The sequence below is a fragment of the Thamnophis elegans genome, chromosome 6 (assembly GCF_009769535.1).
Source record: "Thamnophis elegans isolate rThaEle1 chromosome 6, rThaEle1.pri, whole genome shotgun sequence".
Lineage (NCBI taxonomy): Eukaryota > Metazoa > Chordata > Lepidosauria > Squamata > Colubridae > Thamnophis > Thamnophis elegans.
This window is the reverse complement of record NC_045546.1, coordinates 4297508-4312380: the sequence shown is the minus strand read 5'-3', so window position 1 is coordinate 4312380 and position 14873 is coordinate 4297508. Positions and strand designations below refer to the sequence as shown.

At 43.5% G+C, this 14873-nt stretch overlaps 1 protein-coding gene across 1 annotated transcript in view; it reads left to right on the top strand.

Moving 5' to 3' along the window:
* LOC116510235 (teneurin-4-like) overlaps positions 1 to 14873 on the top strand; it is a 142833-nt gene that overhangs the window by 65023 nt on the left and 62937 nt on the right. Inside the window, exon 3 of the mRNA XM_032219704.1 lies at positions 9829 to 10098. Coding sequence (XP_032075595.1) covers positions 9829 to 10098 — 270 coding nt within the window. The remainder of the gene's footprint in view (positions 1 to 9828; positions 10099 to 14873) is intronic.

Genomic DNA, 14873 nt, shown 5'->3' with positions numbered 1-14873 from the left:
TCTATTTATTTATTTAACATGTGGCATCCACAGAGGTGGTGGTGCGGTGGCCTAGAGGTGTGAGGTCTCACCTCACAATCAGGGGGCTGTGAGTTCAATCCTAAATAGAGGCAGATATTTCTCTCTCTGGGCACGATGAGATTATCTCTGCTGCAAACTCCGCATTGGTGACAGGAAGGGCATCCGGCCAGTAAGCACTCAGCCCTATTCAGTTGCCCAGACTCCATCCCACAAGAGATTGCGGGGGGTCATTAAATGCAAAAACAACAACAACCCCAAAAGGCATCTATAGAGATCATGCAGTCACTGATAAACAGCAATAATAAAATGTGTTATACATTCAAACACAAAGTTTGAAAACATCATAAGTAAAACAATTGAGGTTTTATTTTATCCGTATCTATCTGTGTTTTTATGTATATAAAAATATGTGGCGATAGAATAGAAAATAGAATGGGATGGTACGGGACAACAGAGTGGGAAGGTACCTTGGAGGCCATCTAGTCCAACCCCATGCTTAGGCAGGAAACCTTACACTACTTCAGACAAATTGTTCTCTAACATCTTCTTAAAAACCTCCAGTATTGGAGCATTCACAACTTCTGGAGACAAGCCATTCCACTGATTAATTGTTCTCACTGTCAGGAAATTTCTTCTTAGTTCTAAATTGCTTCTCTCCTTGATTAGTTTCCACCCATTGCTTCTTGTTCTACCCTCAGGTGCTTTGGAGAATAGTTTGACTCCCACTTCTTTGTGGCAACCCCTAAGATATTGGAAGATTGCTATCATCTCTCCCCTAGTCCTTCTTTCTATTAAACTAGACATACCCAGTTCCTGCAACCGTTCTTCATATGTTTTAGCCTCCAGTCCCCTAATCCTCTTTGTTGCTCTTCTCTGCACTCTTTCCAGAGTCTCCACATCTTTTCTACATCGTGGCGACCAAAACTGGAAGCCGTATTCCAAGTGCGGCCTTACCTAGGCATTATAAAGTGGTATTAACCCTTCACGTGATCTTGATTCTATCTAATACCTAAGATAAAATATTAAATTAAGGTGAAACCATGATAAAATCACTGTGGTGCCACAGAATCACAATAGAGTAGATATCTAAGGAAGCTAGCCATCTAACCATCGAACACGGCAACCAAACTGACCATCATCAGAGCCGAGGTGGCGCAGTGGTTAGGGCGCAGTACTGCAGGCCACTTCAGCTGACTGTTATCTGCAGTTCAGCGGTTCTAATCTCACCGGCTCAAGGTTGACTCAGCCTTCCATCCTTCTGAGGTGGGTGAAATGGGGACCCAGACTGTGGGGGCGATATGTTGACTCTGTAAACCGCTTAGAGAGGGCTGAAAGCCCTATGAAGCGGTATATAAGTCTAACTGCTATTGCTATTGCTATCATCAGTCAGGTTACCGTGCACTTAACTCCGAAAGTGTGATGGGAGAGCCAGACCTTGGTGTGAAAGTGGATTAACAATCTTCTTGTTCTGCCTTCCCCTGGCAGTAATTATTCTCATTTTACACTTGAGGGAATGAGTTTGGAGCTGAAATAAGAATAATTAGCACCAGGGGAGCAGGAATGTGACAGGAAGAGAGATTACTGTAAAAAAAAGTTTAAAATCTCTTTTTTAAGCCCGGCTCATGTCCTGGTGACACATTCATCCATTTTCTTGGCAAAAGAAAAAAGAAAAAAATACCCCTCAAACCCCACGGAAACCGCATGGAATTTCCTACTGCAGGCAGTCCTTGACCTACAAGTTACAATGGCACTGAAAAATGTGACTTATGACCATTTTTCACACTTACGACCATCGCAGCATCCCCATGACCAAAATTCAGATACTGGCAACTGACTCGCATTTATGATGATTGCAACGCCCCCGGGGGTCACGCGATCCCCTTTTGCGACCTTCTATCAAGCAAAGGCAAATGGGGAAGACAGATTCACTTAATAACCGTGTTGCTAACTTAAACAGCGGTAGAGATTCACTTAACAACGGTGGCAAGAAAAGCTGTAAAATGGAGCAAAATTCACTTAGCACGTTTCTCAGTTAGCAGCATACATTTTGTGGAGGCCAGATTCACTTAAATAACCATGTGGCTAACTTAATAGCGATGTACTTTAAATAGAATAGAATAAGAGTTGGAAGGGACCTTGGAGGTCTTCTAGTTCAACCCCCTGCTTAGGCAGGAAATCCTACACCACTTCAGACAAATGGTTCTCAAACATCTTCTTAAAGACTTCCAGTGTTGCGGCATTCACAACTTCTGGAGGCAACTTCTGTTCCACTGGTTAATTGTTTTCACTGTCAGGAAATTTCTCCTAAGTTGCTTCTCTCCTTGGTTAGTTTCTACCCATTGCTTAACCACTGTGTTAAGAAAGGTTGTAAAATGGGGCAAAATTCACTTAACAACTCTCTCGCTTAGCAACAGAAAGTTTGGCTCAATTCTGGTCTGATTACCTGTGCTATGGAGTTGCCATAAGTTGAGCTCCACCCGTGATATTATTTTAATTGGTGGACAGGTATTGTTCTCCCAAGTTAAACAACGCAAGAATAAACGGCTCAAAATAATAAAGAATCAATCTCCACTCCATCTAACAAGTGTAAATGTTTAAAAATTGGTTTCAGTCATAAAACAACAGTCCCCATAAAGGATATTCACTCTGGCATGAGGGCTATGAAAAATCCATTTTTTTGAAGGACTTTAAACATCGACTTGATAGAGTTCACTTGATAATACGTTCCAGAGAGATGAGGTATGTACAAGCATCTGACAGGCTAGCTGCTTTCTAAAACAGGCCTTAAAGGACAGAGGGATTTTTTTTCCCTTCCTTGCTAAATGCAAAAAATGTAGGGGGGGAAAGAAATAAGAACACATTAATGACGTATTCAAAAAGGGAGGGGGGAAAACGATGGATGGATGGATTGCTTCGGAGTCTGCTATTAAACTTTGGAATGTTAAAAGATGCACTATTTTTCTACCGCATTATCAAACTTATTTTTCCTTTCCCCCCTCCCCGCTCTGTACTACTACAGTTAGCATTGTTGTTCCATTCAATTTTTTTAAAGTACATTTTCCCAACAACACACGGTCCCTCCGAGTGAGATGGTCAGTCTCTAAATTTGATAGGTAGGTAGGAAGATAGTAGGTAGATGATAGATAGATAGATAGATAGATAGATAGATAGATAGATAGATAGATAGTAGATAGAAAGGTATGTATGTATGTATGTATGTATGTATGTATGTATGTATGTAGATAGATAGATAGATAGATAGATAGATAGATAGATAGATAGATAGATAGATAGATAGATAGTAGAAAGGTATGTATGTAGATAGATGGATGGATGGATGGATGGATGGATGGATGGATGGATAGATAGATAGATAGATAATAGGTAGGTAGGTAGGTAGATAGGTAGGTAGGTAGATAAAAGGTAAGTAGATAGATAGATGGGTAGGTAGGTAGGTAGGTAGGTAGGTAGGTAGGTAGGTAGATAGATAGATAGATAGATAGATAGATAGATAGATAGATAGATAGATAGATAGATAGATAGATAGATAGATAGATAGATAGATAGATAGATAGATAATAGGTAGGTAGGTAGGTAGGTAGGTAGGTAGGTAGGTAGAGATAGATAGATAGATAGATAGATAGATAGATAGATAGATAGATAGATAGATAGATAGATAGATAATAGGTGGGTAGGTAGGTAGGTAGGTAGGTAGGTAGAAAGATAGATAGATAGATAGATAGATAGATAGATAGATAGATAGATAGATAGATAGATAATAGGTCGGTAGATAGAAAGGTAAGTAGATAGGTAGGCAGGCAGGCAGGCAGGCAGGCAGATAGATAGAAATGAAAATGCAAGGCAATGAATGAATTTTGTTTCCAATGGCCATTACAGATAGTCCTCAACTTACAACCATTCATTTAGTGACTGTTCAAAGTTGACTTATGACCATTTTTCACACTTCAGACCATTGCAGCATCCCCGTGGTCATGTGATTTAAAATTCGGACTCGTGGCAACTGACTCATATTTGTGACGGTAATGTGCCATAAATGATTGTCCTGGGTTAATGCGACTTTCTGACAAGCCAAGTGAATCTGGGAAGCCAGATTCACTTCACAACCGTGTAACTAACATAACAATTGCAATGATTCACTCGAACGACGATAGGGAGAAAGGTCATAAAATGGCGCACGACTCACTTAATATCTGCCTCATTTAGCAGCAGCAATGTTGGCCTCAATTCTGGCCATAAATCAAGAATTACCTGTATTTGTAAGTGGTACAGAAAAGTAATAAAAATGTTTTAGAAGGAGGAAGAGAGAGAGAGAGAAGGAGATAGACAGTTTAGTGAAGATAGCTGCTGCCATCTAGGTGTGAGAGATTATGAAATGATAGTGGGGAAAACAGGAAACTTAAACGAACCAGAGATGAGAAGGGAGAGAGAGAGAAAGATGAGAGAAATGGGTGTGTCTATTATTAATAATTAATAATTAGGATTATTATTCTCACATTAAAACTCCTTATCTACATGAACTTGCTTCCTTAATCATGCCTCTTGTCTGAACTTCAAGGCAGACCAGAATAAGAAACCAAAGTCCTCTATAATTACAATTATAAAGATGATTAGGGGACTGGATGCTAAAACCCAGAAAGAACAGTTGCTGGAATTGGGTAGGTCTAGTTTAGTGAAAGAGGGACACGGTGGCTCAGTGGCTAAGATGCTGAGTTTGTCAATCAGAAGGTCGGCAGTTCGGCGGTTCGAATCCCTAGCGCCGCATAATGGAATGAGGTCCTGTTACTTATCCCAGCTTCTGCCAAAGTAGCAGTTCAAAAGGACGTAAAAATGCAAGTGGAAAAAATAGGGACCACTTTTGGTGGGAAGGTAACAGCGTCCCGTGCGCCTTCAGCATTGAGTCATGCCGGCCACATGACCATGGAGACGTCTTCGGACAGCGTTGGCTCTTTGGTTTTGAAATGGAGATGAGCACTGCCCCCTAGAGTCGGAAACAACTAGCACATATGTGCAAGGGGAACCTTTACCTGATCTAGTTTAGTGGGGAAAAAAGGACTAGGTGAGACAATATTCCGATAGTTGAGGGGCTACTCCAAAGAAGAAGGGGTCAAGCTATTCTCCAAAGCACCTGAGGGTAGAACAAGGAGCAATGGGTGGAAACTAATCAAGGAGAGAAGCAATTTAGGACTAAGGAGAAATTTCCTGACAGTTAGAACAATTAACCAGTGGAAGAACTTGCCTCCAGAAGTTGTAAATGCTGAAAGTTTTTAAGAAGACGTTGGATATCGATTTGTCTGAAGTGGTGTAGGGTTTCCTGCTTATGCAGGGGGTTGAACTGGAAGACCTCCAAGGTCCCTTCCAACTCTGTTATTCTATTCTATTCTATTCTTTCTCAATTTATGACTAATCATTAAGCAACCATTCAAAGGGACTTTCAAACTTTCAAACTTTAATGGAATTTGTATGCTGCCCACTCCCTAGGGACCCTTAAAAGGTACTTTCGACCTGGATTTGGACTTCCAACGGTCGAAATCTCCAACTGAAATTTCCGGAGGGAGATTAATCCTAGCTGAAGCACCATCTTTGCTTTTAAGATAATTTAGTTTTCCACACCTTCAACTGGCTGTCCAAATCCGCTCTCAGCCATGTGGTGGTGAATTGAAAATAGCTGTTTGTTTTTTAACCGGAGCCAGAAATATTATCTGGATTAATTGGCTTTCAGATTGCTTTCTTTGTTCTCCAACAAATTGGAACAATTGTCAATCTGGTTTAGTAAATTAAACAGGTGGACAGTTCACCCACAAATTTCTACCGTATATACTCGAGTATAGGCCGACCCGAATATAAGCCGAGGCACCTAATTTTACCACAAAAAACTGGAAAAGTTATTGACTTGAGTATAAGCCTAGGGTGGGAAATGCAGCAGCTACCGGTAAATTTCAAAAATAAAAATAGATACCAATAATGTTTTTGAATATTTATTTCAAAGAAAAACAGTAAACTAGCAGTGTATTCAATGAAATACTTCACTCACCTCATGATGCTGATGTCCCGCTGTGATGATGATGTCCCGTGCAGCCGCGGGAGCGATGTCCCGCCTCCTATGACACACGGCACAGTGATTCCTATCATTGGATCACTGTACCAGAGGAGGTGGGACATCGCTATGTGGCTGCTTGCCATAACAAGGAGGAGGTGGGACATCGTTGCAGAGCGGCAGGAGGGGGAGGAAGGGGAATCGTAAGACAGCCCTGCATTACATTAGAACGTGAGGAGGGGGGATGGTGCGGTGCGCGCTGAGCGGCAAACTGACACAGAGGGAGGGGAAACTCACAGGGGCGCCGGGCCATTCACGAGCGTCACCCAGCGGCATGGCCCCGCCCCTTTTTCTCCTCCATTTCGGGCAAATTTTTCACTGACTCGAGTATAAGCCGAGGCGGCTTTTTTCAGCCCAAAAAGTGGGCTGAAAAACTAGGCTTATACTCGAGTATATACAGTACTTCATCTGTACTAGCTGTAGTTTCCCAAAAACCAATTGGCATATTGTTTATTTTATTTTATTTGTTTGTTTTGTCAAGCATGTATAAGATAATAGATATTAAGTACATACAAGATTATGAATACATGAAATGGATACGAATAAGTGGGGACAGTAGGATAGGGACAGTAGGCACCAGTGGTGGGATTCAAATAATTTAACAACCGGTTCTCTGCCCTAATTACCGGCTGGGTAGGCGGGGTTCGGTGGTCATGTGACTGGGTGGGCGTGGACAACTCAACATCACTCACGTCGATGGGCGCTTCGCCTTAGCTGTGACAATGTAATCAGGGTTAACCGGAGAGGCAGTTTCTGTAAGCAGGGCAATAAAGATTAAGCTAGAAACAACACCAGAATGTGTCCTTCCTGCCTTCCTTACAGGATTAGCCCTGCAAAGTGGATTTCTTCCAACAACTGGTTCTCCGGACTGCTTAGAAAGTTAACAACCGGTTCTCCCGAATAGGTGCGAACCGGCTGAATCCCACCACTGGTAGGCACACACCTTACAGACCTCTTAGAAATGGGGTGAGGTCGAAAGTAGACAATCTGAGGTTAAAGTTTTGGGGGTTTGGGGAAGAAACCACAGAGTCAGGTAGGGCATTCCAGGCGTTGACCACTCTATTGCTGAAGTCGTATTTTCTGCAATCAAGTTTGGAGCGGTTTATCTTACGTTTGTATCGATTGTGTGCTCGCATATTGTTGCGGTTGAAGCTGAAGTAGTCATTGACGGGTCGTACATTGTAGTAGGTAATTTTATGTACTACTCTTAGGTCAGTAGTGGTGGGATTCAAAAAAATTTAGAACCTCTTCTTTAGGTGTGGCCTGCTTTGTGGGAGTGGCTTGCCGGCCATGTGACCGAGTGGGAGTGGCTTGCCGGGCATGTGACTGAGTGGGAGTGGCTTGGCAGTCATGTGATTATGTGGGCGTGGCCAACTTGTAAAATGTGGTGAAACTCACTTAACAAGGCTCTTGCTTAGCAACCAAAATGTTGGCTCAGGAACTCTGGCATTGAAGCATGCAAGTCTTAAAGCTGTCAAGTTACAAAACCCTTGCACCCCTAACCCTTTAGAAAAAAAACCCCAGGGGTGTTCAAACTTGACAGCTTTAAGACTTGTGGACTTCAACTCCCAGAATTCCTCCTCCAGTCATGTTGGTTCAGGAACTCTGGCATTGAAGCACACAAGTCTTAAAGCTGTCAAGTTACAAGACCCTTGCACCCCTAACCCTTTAGAAAAAAAAACCCAGGGGTGTTCAAACTTGACAGCTTTAAGACTTGTGGACTTCAACTCCCAGAATTCCTCCTCTCGCTCTTCATCTTGATGATGTACGGACGGGCAGGGGAAGGAAGCTGGAACCGGTTCTAAACGGCACTGTAGATTTGTGGAACCTCTTCTATAGAAGAGGTTAGAACTGGCAGGAACCCACCTCTGGCTTAGGTCAGACTGAAAGTGGTTTAGTTCTTAATTGTCTAAGCCCAAAACTTCGAGCCTGGTGGGCATAAGGGATTCTGTTGTGAGCAGAGGAGTGGAGGACTCTTCTCGTGAAATACCTCCGGACTTGCTCAATTGTATTAATGTCCGATATGCAGTGCGGGTTCCAGGCAGACGAGCTGTATTCGAGGATTGGTCTGGCAAAGGTTTTGTATGCCCTAGTTTGCAGAACAATATTACCGGAGTAGAAGCTTCACAAAATTAGGTTAACAACTCTTAACGCCTTTTCGGCAAGGCTGTTACGGTGAGCTCTGGGGTTTAGATCATTTGAGATGAGTACTCCAAGGTCCTTGACGGAGTGAAGGTCGTCTATGACAGTGTTTCTCAACCTTGGCAACTTGAAGATGTCTGGACTTCAACTCCCAGAATTCTGGGAGTTGAAGTCCGGACATCTTCAAGTTGTCAAGGTTGAGAAACACTGGTCTATGAGGTCGTATCCAATTGCGTGTGCCTATGGGTTTTGAATCAACCCTCCCCCTCTTTTCACCTTCAACAATATCATATTTCTGGCACTTAAAATTAGAAGAAAACATTTATAGCTCAGGGTTGAACTGTCGGGTGTAAGTGCTTCATGAGCGTGGTGGCAAGCCACTGGTATATAAAAGTAAGAGAAAACCTCTCCCTTCTACCACTGATGCCTTTACATGGATTGGTAATTAAAGGTCTTCAAAGAAATAATCAAACTCAGAGAGCAACAAGAACCCCAGAGTTGTTGTTGTTGTCATCCTCCTCCTCCTCCTCTTTTATTTTGCTGGAAATCAGGATTCATTTCTGGCAATTTATTCTTAAAGTATTTATTTTAAATAAAAGTATTTTTTTTAAAGAGTATTGATTTTAAAAATTTCCACTAGGTATAATGGGTTCATTTAACGGCCTCCAGGTTTGCTTATCAACTGCAGTGTTCACTTAATGACCAAAGCATTCACTTTGCGACCACCCAAATGTGGTTGTAACATCGGGTGCAATCGCACGGCGACCCATTTTAATAACCAGCACAATTCACAAACAATTCACAATTCACAAACCGTAATTCCAGGCTCAATTCCAGCTGTAAGTCAAGGGCTACTTATAAGTGTCAGGTTTTCTAAAAATGCCCTAATTGATTCATGAGTATCGAGCCAAGTTTCAATACAAAACCAGACGATTTTTCGCAGTCAGGTCTAAGCTTTGTTTGAGTTATAGCTGAACTTTACCCCTGTTCCTTCCCTCCCCTCAGTCTGTGTCATAAATCACATTCCCCAATGAGGTGCACCCCTCCCAAGACTGCTACAGTAATCTGAGAGCCGACTTTCGCCAAACGTATGCATGGAATGCACTCCTCCCCCCTTTCTCTCACCATGACAACTTTAGGAATTGCCAGTAGGATCTATAAAGACTTGCTGGTTTAGAACAGGGGTCCCCAACCTGTGGGCCATGGGTGCCTCTACCAGTGAAAATGGAGTTCCGGAGCGCCGCACGGGAGTCCTCCCGGGCTCCGTTTTCACTGACAGTGGGCTGCAGGAGGCCATCGTAGCCAAAAACGGAACTTGGGAGCCCATGTTCACTGACAGAGCCCTCCAGCCAACACAAGCACCCCCAACACAAGCCATGTTGTGGTGATCATGCCCACCATGCCCACGCCCACTCTGCCTACCCCTCTCCCCTTCAAAGTCAAACACAACCCTGACGCGATCCTCAACGAAATCGCGTTTGACGCCCCTGGTCTATGCCATCTCCGATCACCTAATGTTTTTGTGGTGTTCTCCTCCTCCTTGTGTGCAGGAACCAACTTTTCTTTACAAGAACTGGGCTTTGACGATGTCTCGCCACCCCACGGGACTTTATACCGGACTGACCTAGGCCTGCCCCACGGCAGCTACTCCATCAGTGCCGGCTCCGACGCCGATACGGAGACGGACGCCATCATGTCGCCAGAACACCCGGTGCGATTGTGGGCACGCAGCACCAAGTCCGGGCGTAGCTCCTGTTTATCCAGCCGAGCCAACTCCAACCTTACCTTGACCGACACAGAACACGACAACACGGAAACAGGTAAGGAAAAGCGGCCGCCGGATTCCCCGTGTTGCCGCGGAGACCTTTCTATCAAGGGAGTCCTCAGCAGGGGTCAAAAAAAATAAGTCAAGATGGCGGCTGCCACCACATGGTTGCCGAAAATCCTTTGACTTTTTCATGAGGGACATCCTGCATTTGACCCATTTCTGTTTCTTTTGTGTGTTTGCATGCGTGCGTGCGTGCGTGGTTCAGTTGTCCGGTTATATCGCTGGCACATTTGATGGAAAAAATGGAGGAGGAGAAGTCGTACTTCCCGTCGAAAATGGCACATCCTTTTGTGTTGTGGTCCAAAATATTTATCCATGAATGAATAAAAGGTTCATGTTTTGAATCCACCAGGAAAACAGTGATGGTTTTAAATGTCCTATGGGTTCATGGCAGTGGTGGGTTTCAAAAAAAATTTGGAACCTCTTCTGTAGGTGTGGCCTGCTTTCTGGGTCCACTGGTGGAACCTCTTCTAACCGGTTCGGTAGATTTGATGAACTGGTTCTACCGAATAGGTGCGAACTGGTAGGAACCCACCTCTGGCTCATGGGAAGGTCTATCCCAGGGGTCGGCAACTCAATGCTCTGGAGCTGCATGTGGCTCTTTCATCCCTCTGCTGCAGCTCCCTGTCGCTGGTCAGCTCCACAATTGACAGGGCTTTCGTTTAGGACAGGTAGAGGAAAAAGGACGCCGCGCTAGGAGGAGACTCTATGGTGTGGGAATCGGGCTTCCGTTCAGCTCCAGAATTGAATGGGGGGTTCCGGTTAGGACCTTTGTGGCTCTTTGAGTGTTTAAGGTTGCCGACGCCTGGTCTATCCAAACAACAGTTTCAAGAAGGGTGCTAATAAATTTCTCCTGCACAAATATCTGCTTTTCTGTGGTCACCAGCCTTTATCTCTGGATCAGTGGTGGGTTCCGGATCCCGTCGCAACCGGTACGCCGCGACGGGGCCGAGTGTCCACCTCGGGCATGTGCGCTGTGCTTTCAAGTGCACCCACCGCCCTGCGACCCTTCAGCTGCTAGGCGGTGGTCGCACAGGTGCTATGCGCAAATGTCCCAGTTGGCTTAAAAACAGGTAAGGAATATGGGCGGGCGGGTGGGCCCACCAAAACACCGTTCTGGTATGGTGGTCGCTGCTGCCAGCTGCCCCCGGTACGCCCATACCGGAGCGTATCAGCCAGAACCCACCACTGCTCTGGATGGATATTTATCTTTGGAAATGATATTCTACCGCGTTCCCAAAACTCAGATTCTGAATTTGACGCCCACCGTCTGTGTAAATAGCTCTGCTGGCTCTCTAAAGGGATGGCAGTGACACATGCACACAAAGACTGCGCACTTTTAGCCATTCATCTTTTATGAAAACTAGAAGGTCACTTCAGCCTTGTTGTTCCCACCGCAGAGATGTCTTGAAATTGTGGAGACAGGGCTGGAACGTTAGGTCATCAATTCTTTAGGGCATAAAGAATGAAGTTAATATACAGTGGCATCCCGACCTATTCCTTAATAAAGATCTTGTGTGTTGGCCACTCTGGAAAGGCCAGGAAACCATCTGGGTGACGCCAGGGGGAATATCAGAACTGATTCACCTCCTCCCAAAGGTGCTTTTTTTCAGGAGGTAACTGGGCTTTTCGTTTTTTTCTTTTGAAGATGTTTTCACTTCTCACCCAAGAAGCTTCTTCAGCTCTGCCTGGATGGTGGGGGAATGGAAGGATTTATCCTCCTTGCAGACAGCTGGTCATTTGCTTCCTTTTAGGGAGCCCTTGAGGCCACTTGGAGGTTTACCTGTGTCCTCAGGGTCATCTGAGTGGTGTAAATAGATGTTTTTTCTGCCCTGTGTCCTGCATCCTACAGCCACGCCCATTCCGAGAATAACACCCAGATAAACCTCCAAGTGGTCTCAACGACTCTCTAGAAAGGACGCAAATGACCATTGCTAAAGCAGGACTAGAGTCTCATCGTCTCCTGGTGATTGGCTCGAAGTCACCCAGCTGGCTTTCATGGCGAAGGTGAGATTTGAACTCACGATCTCCCACTTTCTAACCTGGTGCTTTTAATGACTAGATCAAACTGGCATTTGGTGTTCTTGGTGAATTGTCATTTTCACTGTTATTGTTAGAGAGATGGTATCGACTGGAGTCAGGGACGTGCAGTCAGGGGAGGCAGGGGGAGGCAGAGCCTCACCACTGTCATCATGAAAAGAAAAAAAAAATGTAAAAGGAAAAAGGCAAGAGCTGAGGTCAGGCTGAGCTAGTTGCTGCCAGAGTCACATGATAGCAGTGTTCCAATATCTCAGGGGTTGCCACAAAGAAGAGGAAGTCAAACTATTCTACAAGGCACCTGAAGGCAGGATAAGAAGCAATGGGTGGAAACTAATCAAGGAGAGAAGCAACTTAGAACTAAGGAGAAATTTCCTGACAGTTAGAACAATTAATCAGTGGGACAACTTGCCTCCAGAAGTTCTGAATGCCCCAACACTGGAAGTCTTTAAGAAGATGTTGGATAGCCATTTGTCTGGAACAGTATAGTTTTTTCTGCCTAGGCAGGGGGTTGGACTAGAAGATCTCCAAGGTCCCTTCCAACTCTGTTATTGTATTATTAAATTCCTGCCTCCATCTTTCTTGACCTTTGAATGTCGTTGTATGCTTTATTTTAAAAGGAAAAAAGACACACCTTTGCTGCAAGATTTGTTTTATGTGTGATATAAATATTGGTGCATGCTTACAATTAAAAAAAACTTAAAGGTAATTGGATGCTTTGAAGCATCAAACGTATATAAAAACACGGCAGAGGTAATCCAGGAACTAACTTTGGAAAAGTAAAGAATTTGCGGGCTTTCCTTTGAAAAAACAAAGAGATCTAAAGCCCGCTTAGTTTTAAACCGCCTTTCCGTACAGAAATGTTTTTAAGATGACGTTTGTAGATCCCGTAAGAAAACTTTACCCTACCTCTCTGATCAAGGAGTCCCAAGTAGTACTTATTTTAAGCATGGTTTAAATAATTGTACACACCGGAGAAGGAGGGGTGGGTGGGTGGGGGAAATCTTTCTTAGATTCCATTCTTTGTCCGTTTCTTTTGTTCGTGGAGCTGGCCCTTGAAATTTCTTCCCAGCTCTTTCAATTCTTCCCAGCTGAGGGCTCTGGCAATTACAGGCTTTGTAAATTCATCCCTTCTTTGGCAGGTTCAATTTGGAATTTTGAGGTTAAACCACCCCTAGTTGAAACCATCTGTGAAACAGGCTGGCTTTTGCACCCAAAAGTCACAGATACGGGCTTGGGGTTTAAATTTCAGCCCAGGGGAGCGGGTTTCCCCCCACCCCACCCCAGTTCTCGTCCCTATTTTGTTTTTCTTGGGAATAAGGTGGACTGAGTTTCAAGCCTGTGATTTAAATTTTCTAAGCCCAGAACCCAAAACAACGAATATGGTCCAGGTGAAAGCTATTCTGAAGTCAAAAACAGCGGCTTCAGAGAGAGTCGCAACCACCGTGGCCTTCGCCTCTTTCAAAGGAGGGGGGGTCATCAAGAGAGCCCCCCCCCATGTAAAACGTGGGCTGTGGTGTTAGAGAACAGTTTGGAGTCAAGTTTCTCCTGCATGTAATGAGTTATACTGAAATTGTTCCAGGAGCCCTATTTTAGATAGATAAAGATAGATAGATTGATAGATGATACATAGATGATACATAGATAGTGGTAACAATAGCAGACCTATATACCACTTTATAGTGCTTTACAGCCCTCTCTAAGATAGATAGATAAATAGATAGATAGATAGATAGATAGATAGATAGATAGATAGATAGATAGATAGATAGACAGACAGACAGACAGACAGACAGACAGACAGACAGACAGACAGACAGACAGACAGACAGACAGACAGACATAATAGATCATAGATAGATATAGATAGAGGATAGGTAGGTAGGTAGGTAGGTAGGTAGAGCTCACAACCAGTGAACTAGTTGTTAATGTATGTGAAGCCCACTTGTAGTTGGATGGATGGATATATAAATAGAGAGAGAGAGGTAGGTAGATGTTTAGTAAGATAGGAGATAGAGAGAGATGATAGATAGATGATAGATAGTAAATAGATGATAGATATAATGGAATTAGGTATGCCTAATTTAATGAAAGGAAATAGGTAGGTGGTAGGTAGGTGGGTGGGTGGGTGGGTGGGTGAGTGGGTAGGTAGGTAGGTAGGTAGGTAGGTAGGTAGGTAGGTAGGTAGGTAGGTAGATAGATAGATAGATAGATAGATAGATAGATAGATAGATAGATAGATAGATAGATAGATAGATAGATAGATATAGAGGATATATATATATATATATATATATATATATATATATATATATATATATAGAGAGAGAGAGAGAGAGAGAGAGAGAGAGAGAGAGAGGGAGAGATAGATAGATAGATAGATAGATAGATAGATAGATAGATAGATAGATAGATAGATAGATAGATAGATAGATAGATAGAGAGAGAGAGAGGGAGAGGGAGAGAGATAGATAGATAGATAGATAGATAGATAGATAGATAGATAGATAGATAGACAGACAGACAGACACATATAGATGATAGATAGGGTAGGTAGGTAGGTAGGTAGGTAGGTAGGTAGGTAGGTAGGTAGGTAAGTAATAGATAGACAGACAGACATGGAGGGATGGATATATAAATATATATATAGAGAGATAGGTAGATATTTAATAAGATAGATGATAGAGAGATGATACATAGATGATAGATAGATATAATGGAATTAGGCAT